The sequence below is a fragment of the Peromyscus eremicus genome, chromosome 1 (genome assembly GCF_949786415.1).
Source record: "Peromyscus eremicus chromosome 1, PerEre_H2_v1, whole genome shotgun sequence".
Taxonomy (NCBI): domain Eukaryota; kingdom Metazoa; phylum Chordata; class Mammalia; order Rodentia; family Cricetidae; genus Peromyscus; species Peromyscus eremicus.
This window is the reverse complement of record NC_081416.1, coordinates 11,692,456-11,713,905: the sequence shown is the minus strand read 5'-3', so window position 1 is coordinate 11,713,905 and position 21,450 is coordinate 11,692,456. Positions and strand designations below refer to the sequence as shown.

Below are 21,450 nucleotides of genomic sequence, written 5' to 3'. Positions count from 1 at the left end.
ACACCTGCCTCAGCCAGCAATGCTTCTCTCTCCATTCTCAGAGCTTGGGGAGGGGGTAGGGGATGAAAACATGAGGGAATGGGATGCTCCAGCTTGGGGAAGGATGGAGTAGGACAGCAATGAAAGAGATTTCTTGATAGAGGGAGATATTATGTGGTAAGGGAGAATGCCGGTACTAGGAAAATTCTCAGGAACCCACAAAGACAACCCCAGATTAGCAAAATTAGCAATAGTGGAGAGGGTGCCTGAACTGGCCTACTCTGGTAATCAGATTGTTGAATACCCTAATTGTCATCATAGAGCCTTCATCCAGTAACTGATGGAAGCAGATGCAGAGATTCACAACCAAGCACCAGGCTGAGCTCCAGGAGTCCAGTCAAAGAAGGGAAGAGGGATTATATGAGCAAGGGGTGGTCAAGATCATGATGGGGAAATCTACAGAAACAACTAAACCAAGCTCAAAGGAACTCACTCATGAACTTCAGACCAACAGCTGTGGAACCTGCATGGGACCAGACTAGACTCTCTGCATATTCGAGACAGTTGTGTAGCTGGGTCTGTTTGAGAGGCCCCTGGCAGTGTGATCAGGATCTATCTCTGGTGCATGAACTGGCTTTCTGGATGCCATTACCTATGGTCAGACACCTTGCTCACCCTTGATGCAGCAGGGAGGGGCTTGACCCTGCTTCAACTGAATGTACCAGGCTTAGCTGTTCCCCCACAAGAAAACTTAGCCTGTTGAAGGAGGGGATGAGGGGTTGGGAAGGAAGGCAGGGGTGGGGGAGCGGGAGGAGGGATGAGGGGGCATCTGTGGTTGACAATGTAAAATGAATTTTTAAAAAATGAGTAAAAAAAAGAGGTTTCCTCCTTTAAAAAAAAAGAAAGAAAGAAAAGGTTATAATGGAATTCAGTATTTTGTATACTCATTTAAAAAATGCTAATAAAAAAATTCATCTTTTCTGGAGCTGGGAATGAAATCCTGGGTTTGGTGCCCAGAATGGCAACCCCCAAGCAAAATTTAATAAAAAATTAAACAGAAATAACAACAACCACATAAAACCCTATTCTTAACAGTCTGAACTTAAAGCAATGATAACTCCTTTAACTAATCACCCAATGCCAAAGTTTAGAGTTTTGTTCCCAAATCTGTTTTTTTTGTTGTTTTTTTTTTTTTAATTCCTGCATGTGCTTTACATTGTTCAAGCCTCTCTCTCAAGAGCTCTCTGAATAGCTGCCTCTGATAAGCCTGTGTGGGATGCCTGTGTTTCACACCAAGACAGAGCCACTCGCTGTGCAAAGGAAAGGAATGAAGTGAGAGCCCTGAAATAATGGAGCAGAACTTTCAGAGTGCAGCATTCCAAGAGGCCCTCCTCCCTAGGCTGAACAAATGGCTTTGGAAACACTGTAGCTGTACCCTCCCAGGGCTCTGCACAGTTCAATTGCTTGTCAGCATTCTTTGCCATGAAGTGACTAAGAGTTATTCATCCCAGCCACTATTCCCTTCCTTCCTGGGTAGAAGAGCAAAGGGGCAATGTCTGCCTTAAGCCCCGCACCGTCCTACTTCATTCCTACAGGTTGTGAATACCATTTCCTCACAGCTGGGCACATCTGTGGGCTCCCTGACCTTTGTCCTACCCAGAAGTCAAATATTAAATAGAGTTGTCTTTCTTGAAGAAAAATAATGAGCCTAAGAATTTGTCATATGTACAAATAGCAGTAGTTGAACTTCAAGTCAAATCCTGTGTTGTCCAGTAGAGGGCAGCTGTCTCTAAAATCATAACTTCAGAAGTCAGGAACCTTACCTACTTGCTTTATTTACGTTAAAAAAAAAAAAGTGAAACTCAAAATTTCACTTAAAGCAATGTCTTCCTGTGAATTCAGTGTGCCTGCCATCTGTGTACAGGAAAGTGTAGTTCTTTGTGAACATGCAGCAGAAATGAAGGACATGGGGAAGTAGTAGAATGCACCCAGAGTTAGTCTACTAGAATTCCTGAGAATTAGAGCCTTGGGATCTACATCTTTACAAGCAACTATGGTGGTATTTATATGTGTTATGGTTTAAGAACTTTGCAGCAATTTGGCCTCTTTATTCCATCAATTTCCTCAAAGGGAGGTTGGCATATACTGAGCATTTTTGTGCATACTGAGAAAGGCCAAAGTTTCTAGATATAGTGCTCCAGCACAAACGGCTGAGAAAACAAGACTCTGCGACTTGTCTTTTCATTGTGCCTTCCCTAACATCACCAATGCACTCCAGCAAAATGACTGCAGCCTAACAGAAATTATAACTTTTGGTAATATATGTATAACGTGTTTACCAAAAAGCTTTTTAGAGACATGCCCTCACCAATACACTTCCTGGGGGTTCGTTTTCCTCCACTTTGCAGTGGAGTTTACAAGACCACCTTCATACTTTTAGGGGTTCCTGTTTTGGTATTAGCTCTTATCCTTGTGCCAATGCTCACAGAATATCTTGCAGATACACTTTACAGTTTGAAATTCATTATGATCACTGCTTTGAGGAGCAAAAACATTTACTGCTTTTGTCCTTCACTGAGAAGCATGAGTCACAGCCACTCAAAACGCTGCTCAGCAGAAGAGGCATAGGTATTTCCTGGCATGGCTTAAGTCTACTCCAAACAACTCCTTTTACTTCTCTCTATACTGCTTTTCTCTTAATTTTAATAGTTTTACTTAAACATTTTATAAAAGATAAAAGAAGAAAGGTGGGCTAATTTATTCATTATGGCCCATGATGATGATATAGCTCAAAGATTAAAGGTAACAGTGGGACCAAAAGTTCTAATCAGAGTCAATGAACAAAGCTAGACCAGGAAAGAACTTCTGAATACCCAATATGTCCATAAAATAATGAAAAGGCCATTACTCAGCTGTGACTCCACTAAGCAACATCCATCCAACAACAGAGGCTGCTTTGAAGAAGATACTCCACTTGCCAAGCACACCACTCCTCTTGCCTCTAGGCACAGGTAAATATTGTGCATGAAGAGAGAGATCCTCTTGGCCTATCAGTTAAGCACCAAGCCAGGACAAGGAATTGTGCCCAGTTATAAAGATGGTGAATTAGAGAAGTCTCATTCTGCTCATCTTCCTGCCATGGGAAGTCCATTAAGGTCACTGTTTGCAACTGTCAACTTAGAAATTAAGAGAAAAGATGTCCACCAGAGTCCTTTTAGTTTTTTACTTGTTTACTCATACATGTACCACAAATGTTTAGCAAGTTCCTCGAACAGGTCAGTATGAGGGCTTGGAGTAAAGATATATATGGAGTCTTTTTCAGACCTCTGAAAAGCATCAGTCTCATTCTATGAGGCTGTCAAGGTTGTTCTTTTGAAGTGATGAGCAGGAGGTTGAATGGTTTCACACAAGCAGACTTAAAACAGGACATATGCATTGCCATTTCTTCTACTCTGTGCTTTTCATTTTATCTGAGATTCTACAACTCATATATAAAACATAATTATTAGAGGTCTCTGGAGGAACCAGGTCTTTTCTTTAAGAATACTAGTGAAAAGAGGCTATCTCAGACATGCAAACTAGAGTATATTTAGAAAACCATTAATTACAACTGCAGGAATATTGGCCAGAAATGCAAAGACCTGGGTTCAAGTTCAAGACTGGTTACCTGGGGTGATATTTTATTTGTGTTCTAACAAGTAAAACTTATCTGGGACTGACTTACTCTGGTGATGGGATGGCCAAACACCCTAATTGTCGTACTAGAAACCCCATCCAATGACTGAGGGAACTGGATGCACAGATCCACAGCTAGGCCCCAGGTGGAGCTCCGGGAGTCCAATTAGCGAGAAAGAGGAGGGTTTATATGAGTGAGAATTGTTGAGACCAAGGTTGGATAAAGCACAGGGACAAATAGCCAAATGAATGGAAACACATGAACTATGAACCAATGGCTGAGGGGCCCCCAACTGGATCAGGCCCTCTGAATGGGTGAGATAGTCGATTGGCTTGATCTGTTTGGGAGGCATCCAGGCAGTGGGACCGGGTCCTGTGCTCATTGCATGAGTTGGCGTTTGAAACCTGGGGCTTATACAGGGTCGTTTGGCTCAGCCTGGGAGGAGGGGACTGGACCTGCCTGGACTGAGTCTACCAGGTTGATCTCAGTCCTTGGGGGAGGCTTTGCCCTGGAGGAGGTGGGAATGGGGGAGGTGGGCTAGAGGGAAGAGGAGGGGGCAGGAGGGGGGAGAATAAGGGAATCTGTGGCTGATATGTAGAACTGAATTGTATTGTAAAATTAAATTAAATTAAATTAAATTAAATTAAAAAAAAAACTTATCTGGGGATCAGAGGACAGAGCCAGCCACTAGATTAGACATAGAGGCCAGACTGTGGTGGCACATAACCTTAATCCTATCACTCAGGAGGCAGAGATCCATCTGGATCTCTGTGAGTTCAAGGTCACACTGGACACAGAGCCAGGCAGTGGCGGCACACGCCTTTAATCCTACGACTTGAGATCTCGTGTCTTTGCTTGGGAAGGACACACATCTTTAATTCCAGGAAGTCATGGCAAGAAGCAGAAAGGTATATAAGGTGTGAGGACCAGGAACTAGAGGCTGTAAAGCAATTCAACGGAGACCCTCAGGGGTGAGGACTCAGAGGCTTCCAGTCTGAGGAAACAGGATCGGCTGAGGAGTTGGTGCGGTGAGGTTGGCTGTGGCTTGCTCTATTCCTCTGATCTCTCAGTTTTCACCCCAATAGCTGGCTCTGTTTTTTTTTTGTTTTTTTTTGTTTTTTTTAATAAGGCCATTTAGCAACATGTGTTACAGTTACGCATGAAGCCTTGGGTGTGCCAAGCTGTATCATAACACCCTCTTACCTCACAGTAGTTTTGGCGAGATTATTGAACACACACACACACACACACACACACACACACACACACACACACTTCTACACTTCTAAGATTATTTTTTATGATACTGTAAGCACACAAGGTGGTCTCATTATTTCCTTAGCAAATTAGGTGGTCTTGTCATTTATTCTCCCTTTGATATAAATGATGTTAGAGGAGAAAAATCAGGAAAGGAGAGAAGTAAGAAAGAAAAGTAAACAATGAAGCCCCAGACTAAATAGTTGCAGATGGGTAATAGCCAATTTTCATACAGCTTTCACCCACATATTTATTTCAAATGTCTTTGCGATTCCCTTGAGTTAGGTTTGTACAAGAAGAACATAAGAATCCTGGTTTGGGCTCCATAGTCTTCTCAGCTTTACCACAAGTGTGTCTCTACTTTCATTGGTTACTGGGCAATATAATGCTGACCAAGACTCTCCAGGGAGCTGGCCAGCTTCCTCCTCATTGTGTTAGGCTCCCAGTGTCTATCACCAAAGCCCATGAGATGAGAAAAACTGAATGTTTGTGGCCCCTAGGAAATTTTAAACCCTCCTGGAAATATAATCTTTGCAAGTCTATAAAATCTCAAATAGTGAAGCTTGGAGAATATAACTGCAGGAAGCAATTTCTGTGTAGATCTAAGAACTGCTTATGACTGTCATGGCTGGGGTAAAAAGTGGAAGAAGAGCTTCTCTCCACAGAAGAGGACAGTATCTTTCATCTGTCTTTAACTTTGCTTAGACTTAGGAAGCAAAACTGAATAGGGAAAGACCAATTTCAAGCTCCATTTAAGTTTAGTAAATTGGGACTTTCTTGACTCCATCCAAGCGTAGTCAGTCAGATTTGTTTGTGGACCACTGTGTTTATCCTATGGCTATGTATACCAACATAATTTAGTTGCTAGAATTTAATTTCAAACCCAATTAAAATATCAGCAGCATCATACCTCCAGGAACATAAGAAGGAGGAGAAAATGCTAAGGAGTGGAGAGATGACAAAGGGTAACACACTCCTTTTGGGATCCTTAGATTAGCATTTTAAGGCTCTGGTTAGTCAGAAACCCCAATCTTCCTACCATGATGTTGATGATCTTAAACAAATGACTTCAAGCTCTAAATATTTTTATCCTAAATATGATGATGATAGGGAAGAACTTAAATTTACTCCAAAGCCCACCAGCCAAAAGAGGTGCTAGAAGGATCTGTGTCTCACTTTTGGCACTCTGGGTCTTTTCTCTTTGCCAACTTTCTACAGAGTAAGCCTAGCCATGCCTAGCTGCAAAAGGCCCTGCAACCAGCTACACATCATCATGAAGTAACTGGAGAACTGGGATGCCTCAGTCTAGAATAAACCTACTGGTAATATCCCATTTTTTCCTCTATTTCCTTCATTTATTGAAGGCCTTCATTAAAGTGGGGGTATTTAACCAAAATCCTTTCATCACTGCCATGGTGGTCTGCCCCTTCTTCCTCCAGAGAAATACCCTTCTTCATTTCTTGTTTGGAGAATAAAAGTAAGAACAGGACTGAGAAGAATGCATCCCACCAGTTTCCCTGGGCTTTGAGCCAGAATTACATGGAGTACCAAGCACTGCAGGGGCGAGAAGCAATAGATTTTAATTGGTGCCTAGGGGTGAAGGTCACCCCTCTCGGAACAATGGGCATCTATGGTCAAAAGCGACTGAGTCTTCTGTGGGAGTGTGCAAATGTCAGCAATGAACTTTCAAATGGAAGAACAGAGGCTGTAGGCCAAAGGAACAAAGGCAGCATTAGGCAGTGGGTTTCTCCACTCTAATCTTTTGGTTAAATAGTGCACTAATAAAGCATGCAAGGTCGGCATACACAAGCACACTGCACACTGTTACACTAGGTAACACAAACCCAGGTAAAGTAGGTAGCTTCCAGGTAACTTTATACCTCAAGATCCACCATCTCTTTCCCCAGGACAAATTTTGTCTTTTTTTCTGGAACTAAAATAGTGCAATGCTGTAGGTTAAGTTGGATGGGCTTAATTCCTAAGAAAAGCTGCCCTATCCAGTGAAAAGTGTATTTGCTGATGGAGGGAGAAAATACAAGCATTTAAGTTGTAGCTATTGTCATTTTCAGGAAATATGGTCACTTTTTGGAACGCAACAGAAAGGAAGATTAAGTACTAGATACTGCCACACTACAGACCCCAAAATGTGTGGCTCTTTTCTCTCACTGATGTGTTTCAATCCATCATTCTCATTTTCTCCCTTTCTCAATGTTTACCCACAGCCCTGACCCAGGATGCCGCCTCATCATTTAATATGTTGGCAAAGACTATATCTTCTAAATCAACCATAAGCATAAAAATGACCTGCCAAAGAGTGTCTTCTAAGAAAAGAGCAAGATATGGAAGACATCCTACAAAATAATTAAGATTCCAGGATATAAAAAACATAGAATCTGTATCCATGCAAAACCCATGCTCACATCTACCTATGTATCTCAATCTGTGAATAGTCTATGCATAGAGTCCTTTTAATACACTTCAGAATCTTTACAGTCTAGCAGTCAAAATGTTGCTTTCACCAAATTATATTCCTTCTACTGTCAATGATCACACATGTTCTAATTTCTTTTCTGTTGCTTTGAGGATCATTATGGCCAAAAGCCATCCTCACTCAGAGGAGTAAGGGCTTATGTCATCTTTGAGAATGTATATTCCATCACTGAGGGAAATTAGGGCAGAAATTGGAAAGTGAGAAACAGAGGAAAGCTGCTTGCTGGCTCGCTCAGTGTTTAACCAGCTTTTTTATAAGGCCCAGGACCACCTGCCCAGGAAATGGGGCTGTCCCACCATGATTATTGTTAATTGTAGCTGGAGTTTCCTCTCTGGGTCCCGCCAAGCCCCGGCAGTCCGACCATCCACTTATAAAATAAACACACAGACGCTTATATTATTTACAAACTGTATGGCTGCAGCAGGCTTCTTGTTATCTAGTTCTTCGATCTTAAATTAACCCATTTCTATTAATCTATACTTTGTCACGTGGCTCGTGGCTTACCGATACCTTACATCTTCCTTGTCCTGGTGGCAGCTAGTAGTGTCTACCTCTGCCTTCCTGTTCTCTCAGTTCTCCTCTCTGTTAGTCCTGCTTATACTTCCTACCTGGCTACTGGCCAATCAGTGTTTTATTTATCAATCAATCATCCACAGAAGTTAATAACTTCATATTTTTAATAATCATTTGATTATTGACTAATTAGTAAACAAGAAAATCCCCCACAGATATTTCAACAGGCCAATCTAATCTAAGCAATTCTTTAAGTTTCTTTTCATAGATGACCGTATGCTGTGGTACTTAAAGCTAACTAAGATACCATTTCACAGTCATCTTCTTCACTGAACAAGTAAAGCCTTCTCATGATGACTTCATGACAATTCTAGCATACAGTCCCCTCCAAATTATTAGGGCCCTTATCATTGCATCCACCATCTTATACAATGTAATTGCATTCTTGCAATGGGATGGTAAACTCCATAAGGTCACTGGGGAGTGAAGATCCATGTATCTTACTTTTACATTCATTTAATCTTTCAAAAAATCTGGAAAGAATTATGCATAAATGTGTGCTATTTTTTGTCCTTAATACGTTACTTCCAAAGCTCATCAATGGTTCTAACTGATCAATTACTTAAGATAAATGGTAAATACATAAAATCCATAAGAGGATGGTTTTTTTAGATCTATTAGTTCAATATAAATAATATGAGCATTGTCTGTTTCCTGATTTTTAAGACAGTATAAAAGTTTGCAAAATTAGAAGTAAATTTCATTATTACATTAGATGTATAATTCAAATGCTCATGAAGATATGTTGGGGAGGTCCAATTAGTCATAATGGTTAAATAGTAATGGAAATGCGCATGCTTTAAGTCTGAAAATAGACATTGAAAATTGCAAATCACTCCAATTTATCTGTGGTGCTCTGCGAGCATCATTTTTCTTGCAGCACATGCACTAAAAGACAGTTTTCATCTTCTTTTTCCTTTCTCCTTTGACAAATATTTGCATGGCTGTGAAAGATTCGTGGAGCCCCCAGGGACAGTGCTGTGTGTACACAGCTATTACAATATGTAAGTTCTGCACTGGAATTGACTGTATGTTTGTTTTCTTTACCAGTCTGTATGATCTTTAAGAGCTAGCAGAATGTCATATGTTTCTTTTCTAGACCTAATTCTTTAGAAAGGGTACAAAATAGATACATTTTAACCACTGATTGACAAATGGCAAGATGTGGCATGCCATATAATTTGAAATAAAAAAAAAGAACAACAAAATAACATTTTCTAGATGCTTGTTGTGTTTAGGTATATATATATATATGGCTTGTTTTGACTCTTGCTGTATCTGCCTTATGATGTTGACCCAATTACTGCATTTTACTTTAAAGAGGAAGAAAAATATCACAAAAGGGCTCAAAGGAAACCAGTCAACAAACAAAGCCTGGTCCAGGAGTATCCAGCTAGGACATGGCTTAACTGGAATGCAAAGCCAGAAAGTGTCCTCACAGCCCATTCTAATTAAGCATTATCCCAAAACTAATAAAGGCATTGAGTTGAGACACATGGCTAACTTCAAATAAAGCATAGCTTCACAGTGATGGAACACATACAAAAAAATGCAAGTTGTGTGCAGAAACGTAAGAAGCCATGGGGAGAATTGGTGCGCGCATTAAAGAGATAGCACTCAAAGGACAGAAGTTTGTAGGGAAGGGCCCCAGTTAAATTTGAATCTGCCGCTAGGGGGCCACTGGGGAGCCTAGATCTAGGCCTGCAGCAGCCCCATACTTGAAGCATAATTGCGCTCTCCTTCCTCATTAACCAGTTTCAGAAAGAGCCACCCACATCTTTTACCCATTTGAAACCAATCGGGAAGGACAGAGAGATAAGGGTGAATTGTGCTCCCTCTGAAAGCCTTAATAAGTTCCCGCTAAATTAGCCCTCTTTTCGCTGAGACATCTCAAGGGATTCCTTAACTTCTACTGCTGAAAATATTTACTGTCTTATTACTTCTTTTTCTTCTGTTCATTGTCCTCTGTGTGTTTTGTGTTCACTTTCACTGCTATTGGGCTACCTCCAGTTCACTGCAGCAACCTCTGCCACCATCCCTCTTGGTTTCCCGATCTGCGCCTTACTGGCCACGCCTCTTCTCTGTGAGAGGTGTGCGTAATCAGAATGTTTTCTTTACCCTTCTCTTTATTTTTCAGATTCATCCACACTGTCCTTTTCTCCACTACAGGCACCATGGCAATGTGTAGTAGTCTAGTCCCCCTTCAAAATAAACATAGCTGTAAGCAATCAAAGTAGATATCTCTGCTAACAAGTACATCATATACTCCCCCCAAAGGCCTTCTACCTCTGAAGACGTAAGCCTGTTTTATTATTCTGCAAGCTATAGTACGTTCATTCTGCCAAATTTATTTCAAATACTTGAAACATTAGGAGGCAAGATGCACATTAGAGGTGAGGGGCCAGTAAGTCAGGAAAATGCATGTCTAGAGGAACAGTGAGATAAACTTTCAAAGGAAGACTTCCTCAAGAGAAAGGACAAGTCAACAGCAGCAACAAAAATGTTTCAATAGAAAATCCATTTAGTCCCTGAGGCTGGAGGTAGTCACTTAATTTCTCCAGGGCAGAAGAAGTGGTTTTATAAAAGATTCCTCCACATTGACTCGCTTTGATTGACAGCGTCATGACAATGCTTGGGGCAGCTCTCACACTTAAGAGGGAGGCATCCCCACCTGGGTAAATATGGCAGATTTCCTACAGTGGTAGGCTTTCACTGCCATCCATCATGAGAGCAGCCCAGGGTACTCACTAGAAACAAATGTTCCAGAAACAATATGTCAAACACCGGATGATGGAAACCCCTGAGAAGCCACAGGGAGTATGCGGGAAGCAAACAGATCAGAATGTTGAAAGGAACTCTAACCATTTTCCACAGTGGAGCATAACTTGGGCCTAACCTGAAATAATGCATCTGACCTTCATAAAAGGGTAATGGATGGGCTTTTAACAGTAGGGCAGCCAGACTACAGCAAACAAGAGCTCTAATAAGGACAGATGAGGAGGCAAAAATAAATAAATAAGAAGCAAGATAGAGAGGTAGATAATATCTGCTTCACAAAAGAACAACAGAGTTTGCTGTAGACATGGAAAAGGGTCCAAATCTGCAGTGTATCTATCTTTGCACTGTGACAGTCTGGTCACCTTGTGCCACCTAACTTCCAAGATCCAGTCAGAAATAAAAAACATTGCAGTTTCCAGGAAAATCTTACTACATAAAGTTTGCAGAAGGCTTATTTATGTTTCATTATTTTCACTAAGATCACTTGTTAAAAGTAATATAAAAACAGAAATTTTTGTTTTTTTTTTCTTTTTCTCTCTTTTTTTTCCAAGACAGGGTTTCTCTGTGTAGCTTTGCGCCTTTCCTGGAACTCACTCTGTAGACTAGGCTGGCCTCAAACTCACAGAGATCCGCCTGCCTCTGCCTCCCGAGTGCTAGGATTAAAGGCATGAGCCACCACCGCCCAGCAATTTTTAAGTTTTATAAAGATTATTTAAACTTAGGAAAGATTATCCTGTTTAACTATCATCTTTATATTTATTTCTCTAGTTAGCTACATACATATATAACATATATATATATATATATATATATATATATATATATATATTACTTTAAGCACAAATGCGGTTACTAAGATATTGACTGTAAAACCTCAATAATCATAGTCATAATTCTGATCTTCATATACATGGAACTTAGTGTTTTGAATCTCTGATTCACGGTTATTTTCTTAATATGGTAGTGTAGTAGGCATAAATTGAATGCGATAGACATTGTATCTTACAATGGGGAATAACAAACAGGGAATGCTAATTATGAAAGAAAATCCCACCCAAAAAATACTAAATACTACCTTTAATGGTGCATAAATTAAAACTATAAAATGTAAGTTTGTATGATCAATTCTGTGAAGTTTGAATAATTAGGTGACATGGGGGATAAAGGAAGAAGAAAGAAGGAAGTGAGTTTTATGCCCCAACACCCCAATTCAGTTTTGAACCTGACATCCTAGTTTGGTTTAACCTTCAACACGACACAGTCTAGCATTATTTGAGGAGAGAGTCTCAGATGAGAGATTGCCCAGGTCAGATTGTCCTGTGAATACACCAGCAGAGGCCTACCTTGACTGTCAGTGATGTGGGCGGGCTCAGCCCACTGTGAGTGGCACCATTCCCTGGGCTTATGGTCCTGGGCTGTACATTAAAGCTGGCTAAACACGGTTTTCGAGTGAGCAAATTGCTTCAGGGGTTCTGCTTGATGTTCCTGCTTAAGCTTATAAAGAGTTGTGTCTTCAGCTTCCGACCTTGATTTCTAGCCCTAACATTCCTCAGTAATAGACTCTAACCTTGAAGCTTAATAAAACCCTCTTACTCCCATACATTTCTCTTGGTTTTGGTATTTGGCACAATGATCAAATGAAACTAGAACGCCTTAAGATGTATTTTATATTTAGAAAAATACTGGACATCAGTTTTAGAAACAATTTTTAACTTTTGAAAAGAGTGGTTTTATGAACAGTTATTTATGAATGTCAATAAAGTGCTTTAATTTATGCAAAATAGTGGCTGTTGCAGGTACACAGAGACAGGGGTATCCACGATCAGGGGTGTGTGTGTGTGTGTGTGTGTGTGTGTGTGTGTGTGTGTGTGTGTACATGTGTGCTTGTGCTTGCATATACATATACTAGTGTTCCTTTCGATCCATCCTCTTCAGAGCCCAGGAGCTCCCTAGGGCCACCTTGGAGTGATAAGGCTCCCGAAACTCTGCCCCTGCTTCAAAGAGTACACCCTGCAACTATAATGCAGCTTGTTTAAAACCCAGAGGTATGGAAAACTGTTAGAAAAATCACACATAGGGAAAAAAAAAGACACACACACACAAACATATTTTCTTGAATTTTATATTTTTAGTGTGCAGGAAGAAAGTTGGACAATGTTAAATGGATCAGAACAGTATAAACACTCAGATGTAACTAGGAGGAATCAAAAGAAATGGTCTTTGCCTTCAGTGATAGTAACTCAGGTTAGGTGGAGGCTAGCAAGCCCTTATTCACTAAAATAAAGTCATTTTCATTGAAATTTTGAAAATGCCACTTCCATTCTGCTTGGAGTTCATGTACCACAGCACTTCTTTATGAATGAAATACATACTCTTTTCAGAAGATTAGAGGAAAACGGATGAGCTTGTGTACAAAGGGACAGATAAAAGGGGTAGGGCAGAATGAGCAAGTGTTGTGTGCCCACCAAGGGGAATGTCACATAAGTACTTTGATGTATTATACAATGCTCTAGTTCCTCTTGGCCTCTCCAGATAATGTGGAGTGAGTGCTATGCAAAGTCCTGGCATTTTAAAGATTAATCATGCTCTTCTTCTTAGGGAACATACAATTATCCAGCATGGCCTAGAAATGGCTGAAACCTATGGGGATTCTCTGCAGCCCTTGTTTAGTCACTTCAAAGGGAAATGAGTAGAGGTTGTCTTCACAGGGCACTGCTTGTTACAACAGGAATCCAACATTTAACACAAGTTCAAGACGTATACTTAGCTATGTGCTGAGCACCTACTGTGTACACCAAGAGTGATGTCATGTGGGAGAGCAGAAAGCTGATCAGCGCTGTTTGTGTCATTCAGGATCTCACCTTCTAAAGGGAAGATCAGACACAGCACAGACTCTCCAGTGCAGTATTATCACACAGAGTAAGTGGCATTTAACATTTTCTTTCAAGGTCCCACAATCTTTGCTTTTCTTTTGCCTGATGCATGTAAGTCTCTAAACTATTTATCAGAAATTCCATTTTTGTAGCCATTAAATAAAGGAGTAGCTATTGTAAATCACCTTTTTTTAAGGACAGTGGTAGATTTTTATTTCTTGTGTCACTGGTTCAAGGACAGAGTTCTTCGGCAATAATTTTGGAGATCTTACCAATCCTACCTCTCTCCTGACCCCCCAAGTCACACACGTGGCAAGTGGATCATCTAAACAAATGATGTACATAATTAAGCAGGCTGGGGTGGGGGAGACTCGAGGAGTCAATCATCAAACACCAATTTAGAAAGTGCCACATGCAGTATGGTGATTAAAACCTAAACATCTGGAGAAAATGCAAACAGTGTTTAATGCTGGCAGGTACCAAGAGACTAGCAAGGATGATCAATGTGTTCTGGGGAACAAGGGTCCTATTTATAGGGCGAAAGTCTTAGAAGCATCTCTCAGCAGGCATAATATTAATTAAGATGTGATAACAGAAAAGAGAAGGAGTAAGGATGGAAAAGTGACATAAGAAATAAAAATCTAACACTGTCTAGGTTTTTTTAATCTCTCTCTGAGGAACACTGTGCAGAGATCACAAGATTATAGCAACTAAATGAATTGACTGCGGCAAGATAAAATTAAACTAGATTTTTTTTTTTCCTTTTCGCTTCCATGAGTTTTGTAGCTTTAATCCCTGAGGATGCTACACACACCTTTGAAGGGAGGGCAGCTAGAGTTGGCTGGGAACAATAAGACAAGCATCACTGATAAATAAGGCAGAGTACAAAGACCTTTTCTTTTTAAATACAATACAAATAAATGCTGGAGAGAATTTGAAAATGGAATGGAGATTTCAACATTGCTTTGGGGTTGACTTTTATTCACGAACATTATCAGCACTCTCTGGACCACAGCTGTTCTTTTCAGGTATGAGTTAAATCATCCGTTCTCAGAGAAGACTGTATGTGAAGCCTAGAAACCTCTGCAGACATAGACTACAGAGATGTACTTTGAACTGGACGTGTGGAACTGTTCTCCTGCAGAGACATGGTAACAGGTAGCTACCCTGACTCTCCTCTGACACTGAGGCCAACTCAGCCTTGTCCTTTGAGATCATCTCCTTTATCAGAGAGTAGGTGCAGGATTCTTTCTACAAGAACATATGAGTGAGCCAACATAATACTTAGGGGCAGGCTTTCTGTGTCTCTTAGTCAAGACATGCTAGACTAACATATAACGTGGGGACAATTTTTACTATATCAAACATATCGAAGAAATCTGTTGTCATTTATCTCAAACAACAAAGAAACAGTGTTTGATCATTAATTTAAAGTGTAAATAGGGTCTGTTTTATTCTGGACTCTGATCCCAGTGATGTCCTTAACAAGCTGCCTGCAAAGCAAGGGCTTGGTGCCCACTGTTTGAGACTTGATGATTAAAGAACCACTCTTGTTCTCACAAACAGCTAAAAATAGCACAAGAATGTGAAGACAAACAGGTTTCTGGGAACACAGACAGCTATGCAGAATTTGTCTGCTTTATTTCAATTGTTCCCACTGATGCAAAACACAGAAAGGAAGATCTGGACGTGAGAAGCTAACTTGTCAGATAGCACATTGGAGAGCTAAAAGACTTAATAACATCCTTTATAGGATTCTCCTTTTCACTGGAGAATTTCAGAAATCCTGAACTGAAGTAAGCTTGAGAGCCTTTGTCTTGCATAATTAGTAAAGCCTGATGATGTGCTGTGTCTCTTCCTCCTCATTTTACATCCGTTTATATTCTGTGGAAAACATTCTCATTTTAAGGTGTTGCAGAGGCAGAGGTATTATCTCTTTGGTTCAAATGTCTTATTTCAGTAGGTATATATTTCATAGTGATAAATTTTCTTCAAAAGCAGAAAAACTGTACACAAATACATTGCTATGCCAACTTTATTGATTTTTTTTGAACCACTGTAAAAAACATTCATCATCCTCCTGTATGTCTTAAGTCTGCCAGAACCTCAGTGGCCCTGAAGGACGCCTTGGTTTAGGCTTACTCAGGAACATTGTAACCCAAACATCACAAGACCAGCTCTGCATGTGGGAAGCATCAGTCCTGGAGAAGCTGTTCTCTCACAGCCACAGAGAGCCAGTCTGCCCGCCTTTTTTTTTTTTTTTTTTTTTTTTAGAAAAATTTGCTTTTCCAAGCACCAATTTAGAACATCTAAATGTCCCTGGCCAGATGTTTAGTGTAAAGTGAATGGTCAGTACAGGTTAACCGTGCACCCCCATTGGTATGAATGCATTTTGCAGACTGGATTTTGTATTATTAGCCTTTTGTGTCCTCCCTTCTGGCTTTCTTGTCTCCAGTAGCCTATCTTCCTCTGAGAGCCAAACTAAATCTGGTTCCTAAAAAAGTGTTGGTTTGGGGACCATCACCATGCATCCAGTATGTACAGAAATGGCTGCAATCAATATTAGGCATTGCAGTCTTAAAAATCATGTTCATTTCAAATATCATCAATAAAGCAGACACTATCACTGGATAAGATCACTTCTAAATTTCAGCTATAAATTCACATCTTCCCCATAACATGTTACAAATATAAACTATTTGCCCAAATCAACTCCCAGGTAGAAACATATTCAGGGCAGGGACAGTGATTTCTGAATCTCAGTTCAAGGTGTTTTCAATTAGATATCACTTTGGCTTTTATCACTGTGGTATGGGATCTTGGAATTTGGGGCGCTGGCTTTTGTGTTTGTTTATTTGTTGCACTCACGGCATCACGCTAGTGTGGAGGTGAGAGGACAAGCTGTTCTCCCCTCCAGCACATATGTTCCAGTTGTCAAGCTTGACAGTAAGCACCTCTACCCACTAAACTGTCTCACTCCCCTTATTTCTCACTTCAACCTCCATTGCCTAGCATACAGTTTATTGATTGTTAAATTAAATTTACTAAAAATGTGAACTAGAACTAAAATCAATAGAGGAGATAGAATCAATTTAAAGCCAGAAAACAACTAAATTTCATTATGAAACTGAAGGCTGGAAGTTCAGCTCCACATCCCAAGGCTGTATACAGCAGACCAAAATTGTTTAGATGAAATTATTGAGGACGGCCAAGTAACTAGTCAATAAGCAATGCTGAGGGTACAGATCTCATACTAAGCTGTGCTGTCCCATGCTGTGATCCTCACCAAACGAAGTTATGTAAATAAAGTTAATTAAAGTTAAATAGGGTTTAAAATTCAGTTCCTCGGTTATTTAAGTCATCTTTAAAATATCCACCAGCCATAGGTTGCTAGTGTCTAAAGCACTAGACATCTTAGAAGAACATTCTGATTATCACAGAATGTTCTCCTGGACAGTCTTAATTATAGGGGATAATCACTACTATTACTCCCTATAATTTTATGAAGCAGGAGGAACAGGGTGGTAAGAAAGAAAAATGAAGTGTAAACATTGATTAAGCCTGTATTGTTCTGTGCTGAGAACTTGAAATGTCTAATGTCATACATAAAGTGCTATCATTATGCCCACTTTAAGTCTAAGGACACTGTGCTTGGGTAGATGAAGTAAGTCATCATAGTTATCTGTTCAGCCTTGAGCTTAGATGGGTCTCCACTCCAACCATCCAAATGCAGAGTCTACATCCATCTGTAGAGCTGCAATTACTAGAGAACTTAACATGATTGGAGCCAGAGGGAACAGTGCATCTAATACCATATGCATGTCAGAAGTATGTGAGTAGCATCATAAGGCGCTTGAGCCCTGATCCAGAGCAACAGGGGTGGAAGCAGGATGGCACTTTTGGCATCCACCTGGTACTTTTGATATTATACTCAAGTTGAAGATGGTGGACCAGAAGACAGGAAATTCTGAACATGCTAACAGTATCCAATGGTGACTCTAAGAGGAGAGACTAGGTAACAATTCTGTTGTCCGGGTAACAGTACCAGTTTAGGAAATAATGATTGGCAGCACTCTGCTGGTTCTTGGTGGATATTATCTGTTCTCCTAAGGCTGGGATGCTTCTGGTTCACATGACAGGATTCAGGTTGTGATAATATAAATTTATAAAACAAATATGTAAATATAACATTTCTCTGCCTTTGAGAGATTTGTCATTAGTCAAAGATTTTCTCCTGAGAACAAAGCTTTCTGAAGATCACACCACTTGGTAGGAGAAAACAGAGAAGACTAATATAGTAGAACATTTATGATTACCAAGGAGGAAGCACAGACTGTATAGGTGATTGCCACCTATAACTCTCAGATAAAAGCAAGGTATTTATTTTCTCTGAACCTCAGTTTCATCACATTAAATAAGGATGATAATTCCTAAGGCAGTTCACAGTTAGGATCTGTGAAGAGATTAAAGCCACCTCTTCTCCAAATTTCACTCTCTTTGGCATGCTGTACCTCCATCCTGACACTAGTGTGCAACCTGAACAAACTCGAGAAACTAAATGTCTATAATTCCCTGACTGTTACAGAAACTCTAGCTAATCTACATATGCCATGTCAAGAGAAAGCAAGGGTGTGTGTTGAAAGCTTCCTTTTATTTGCCTCATTAAGACTTTTTCTAAGTCTTGAGACTGGCAAGCCAAGAATGTTTGCAGGACAGTCAGCAGCCTCTTCTTGGTAAGACTTGTCCCAGCAGCTGCCTTTCTTAAATGGAAACAACAGAGCTGGCCCCGACCCTTCAGTTTCACAGCTGCTGATTGGAAAATTATGAGACATCAGGCATGTTGCCACCTTAACACCCATCAACTTAATTTTACATCTCTTATCCTAGCTTTACTTTAATGGAATTTTAGGTAGCAAGAGTGGTTAGTCAAAGCAAGACAGGAGTCACGTCATGAATCAGTAGCAAGCTATATATCCATATCTTACCTTACGCTTGTTGGTCGGACACACATAGAGATAGCTTAAAATTGTCTTCAACCCCACTTTATCATTCAGCTTTTCATAGGTTGTCCCATAATCGGTTGACCTGTAATTCAAAAAATGCTTTAATGAGCACAGAAGTGTACATCATTTGGCTGCTTGTCAGTGTAATGCATGTTTTACATAGTAGAATGGCTCTCAGGAGGCTTCTAAATGATTCATGCAGTATATAATGATGCTTAATTATGTACACAGTAGCATCATGTGAGTGGTTAACATTTGCATTTAAATTGAATTGGTAAAAATTAAAACGCCATCCCTCAACTGCTCCTTAAAGTATGCATTTTGCATAATGGATGAGATTAATTAAAGAAGATTAATATATGAGGACACCCTTTGAGTTGACCACAAAAATAAAAGAATTTTTAGTAGATACGACATTTCTAAACTTTTGTTTTACCTTTGACACAGTATAAAAATCAGGGTGTCCTGATTCCACTACAAATTATGCTTTCACCCTTGGTCATAGAATACATGGATTACTAGTTCCATTCAAGGTCTTTGTCTTGATCTCTGTCCCTTTTTTAAGAGCAAGGAAAATGACTTTAGAACAAGTAAAATTTCACAACCTTCCCGATGCCCTTTTCTAACCCTAAGCTGCATGAGTAGAAGGGCATCAAGTCTTGGCCCTGAGGTTCTTGTAAGTCCTGTCAGTATTTAACCACTTATTAACAAACTATTAATCCGTTAAATAAAACAGGTTTGATCATCTTTTTAATGAAGGTCTACTTTGTAGCCTAACGTTTTAATTCCATGGCATCATCATAGATAGTACAGAACAGGAGGGGTTATCAGAGTTGGAATAAAGTGATCAATAACACCCAAATGACCTATGCAAAGAGAACAGCTGAAAAATGGGCTATCAAAAAAATTCATACAGGTTCTGTCCCTTTCCTGTAGGTTGTTTTAATTTTACTTCAGCTTTTAAAAAATCATTATTGAAGAATATAGTTCTATAATTTCCTCTCAGCCTCTTTTTCTCACAAAGGAAGTTTACAGTGAAATCCATTGTGTCATCTATATTTGTGGAGTTAGTAAAATGGAGCAGACTCTGTGCTGAGTTGCAGGATGCAACACACAGGGGCTTCTCAAGTACCTTACAGCCAGCTCACCCCAATAACAAAACAATTAATGGGTATAGTGATAGTGTGCTGTGCACAATGATCAAGAAGCATATTAATAATACTTAGAGAATAAAGTTGGTTTAATTTGAAAAGCAAAACAATAACATTTGAATTCATTTTTGATGTTGATGACTCACAAACATCTACAGGACATAACGAATGAAAGTGAGAGACAGATGGATTAACTGTCTCAGTCTCTTACATTCAGAGCCAACTCTAGGCATTAGGGAGATGCTCAGCCATCCAAGTGCTTACCACACAACCATGATGGCACAAATGTTTTAACTTCAGCACCCATGCAAAGTCAGGTGGAGGGTGACAGGCAGATCCAAGGAGTCTCTATCTGTCCAACATAGATGGAATTAGCTTCCTCCACACTCAGTAAGAGACCCTTCCTCAAAATATAACGTGGAGAAAGAAGAAAACGCCTAGTGTTAACTAACTTCTGGCTTCTACACACTCACACATGTACTACACAAACCTGCACAAAAACAAGATAGAAAGCAATTGAGAAGACACAAGGTGTTGATGTCTGGCCTTGAGGTGTACACATACACATGTGTACACACACCATACAGGAAGAGTGTACTCCAGACTAGACACTAGATCTACAAAGCTGTATAAAGTTATTACTAGAAATAAGAATTTTTCTGACTTGGTATTCAGGATAGTTCACCTGAAAATGTTACACAAATGATAAGTACCAAAAAGCCAGGAATTTACAAGGCTTAGATAGCATCCCACAGCATGGAAGAAGGAGCATTAAACAAAACTACTTGAAAGAGTTTGATGTTTTCAGAGGAGATGATTTAGAAAGGGGAAGTAGGCAAAATCCCAGGCACTAGCAATGAGCCTGTGCGATTACAGTGCATGACTTGGTTTACTCGGGACCAGTGTCTGGACCTCCACAGTCAGACAGGCATCCCTGACAGCAAAGAAAGCCACAACAGGCTTCAGAATTCATTCAGAAGAATGTTTCTTGTTTTATTCCTCTCACACCAATCCTTTTTCTCCTCAAATTCCCACTATATGTGAGGAGACATGCTGCTACTTTCAAAGAAATGTTTAAGATTACTTTCCTCACTCAGACCATGATGGATGTTCGGTTCTTTCCTTAGTCACCCTCAATGGGCATTTCTCTGCTAGGACTTCCTCGTCTCCTAGATTTTGTTAGATTTTTTTCAACTGTGTGTGTGCATGCCTGTGTGTGTTTGTGTCTGTCTGTGTGTGTGTGTGTACATGCAAGTACATATGAGTGTTTCCATGTTTAACTATTATCCTAACATGAGATGTAATGGAGTGAGTAACTCAGATTTACATTGGCAAAGTTCAGGAAAAATATAGATATGTATGTTACTACTTTATTGTCTGAGCAATACTTCATGTTCAAGAAAAAACAAACATATAGAATCTCTCTGGGAGCTGGCGAGAGAAAGATGAAATGTGCCAATGTTAGTACATTAGTAAGTATCATGTACTGACAGCTGAAAATATAATACTTCACGGAAGATGTACAGGAGACTCAAATATTCTAGTAAAATACTAGAATCGGAGCTTAGAGAGGTGGTAAACAGTATGGAATGGGTGGAATGAAGAGTCATTTTTTTTAAAATAATTTCTGAACCAAAACATTCTACAACAGCAGATAAGAATTGTTTTT

General features: G+C 39.9%; 1 protein-coding gene across 1 annotated transcript in view; it reads right to left on the bottom strand.

Annotated features, from left to right (window-relative positions):
• Positions 1 to 21,450, bottom strand: part of Sorcs1 (sortilin related VPS10 domain containing receptor 1) — a gene marked incomplete at its 5' end in the record, with an annotated part of 425,698 nt that overhangs the window by 224,185 nt on the left and 180,063 nt on the right. Inside the window, 1 exon segment of the mRNA XM_059253740.1 lies at positions 18,613 to 18,712. Coding sequence (XP_059109723.1) covers positions 18,613 to 18,712 — 100 coding nt within the window.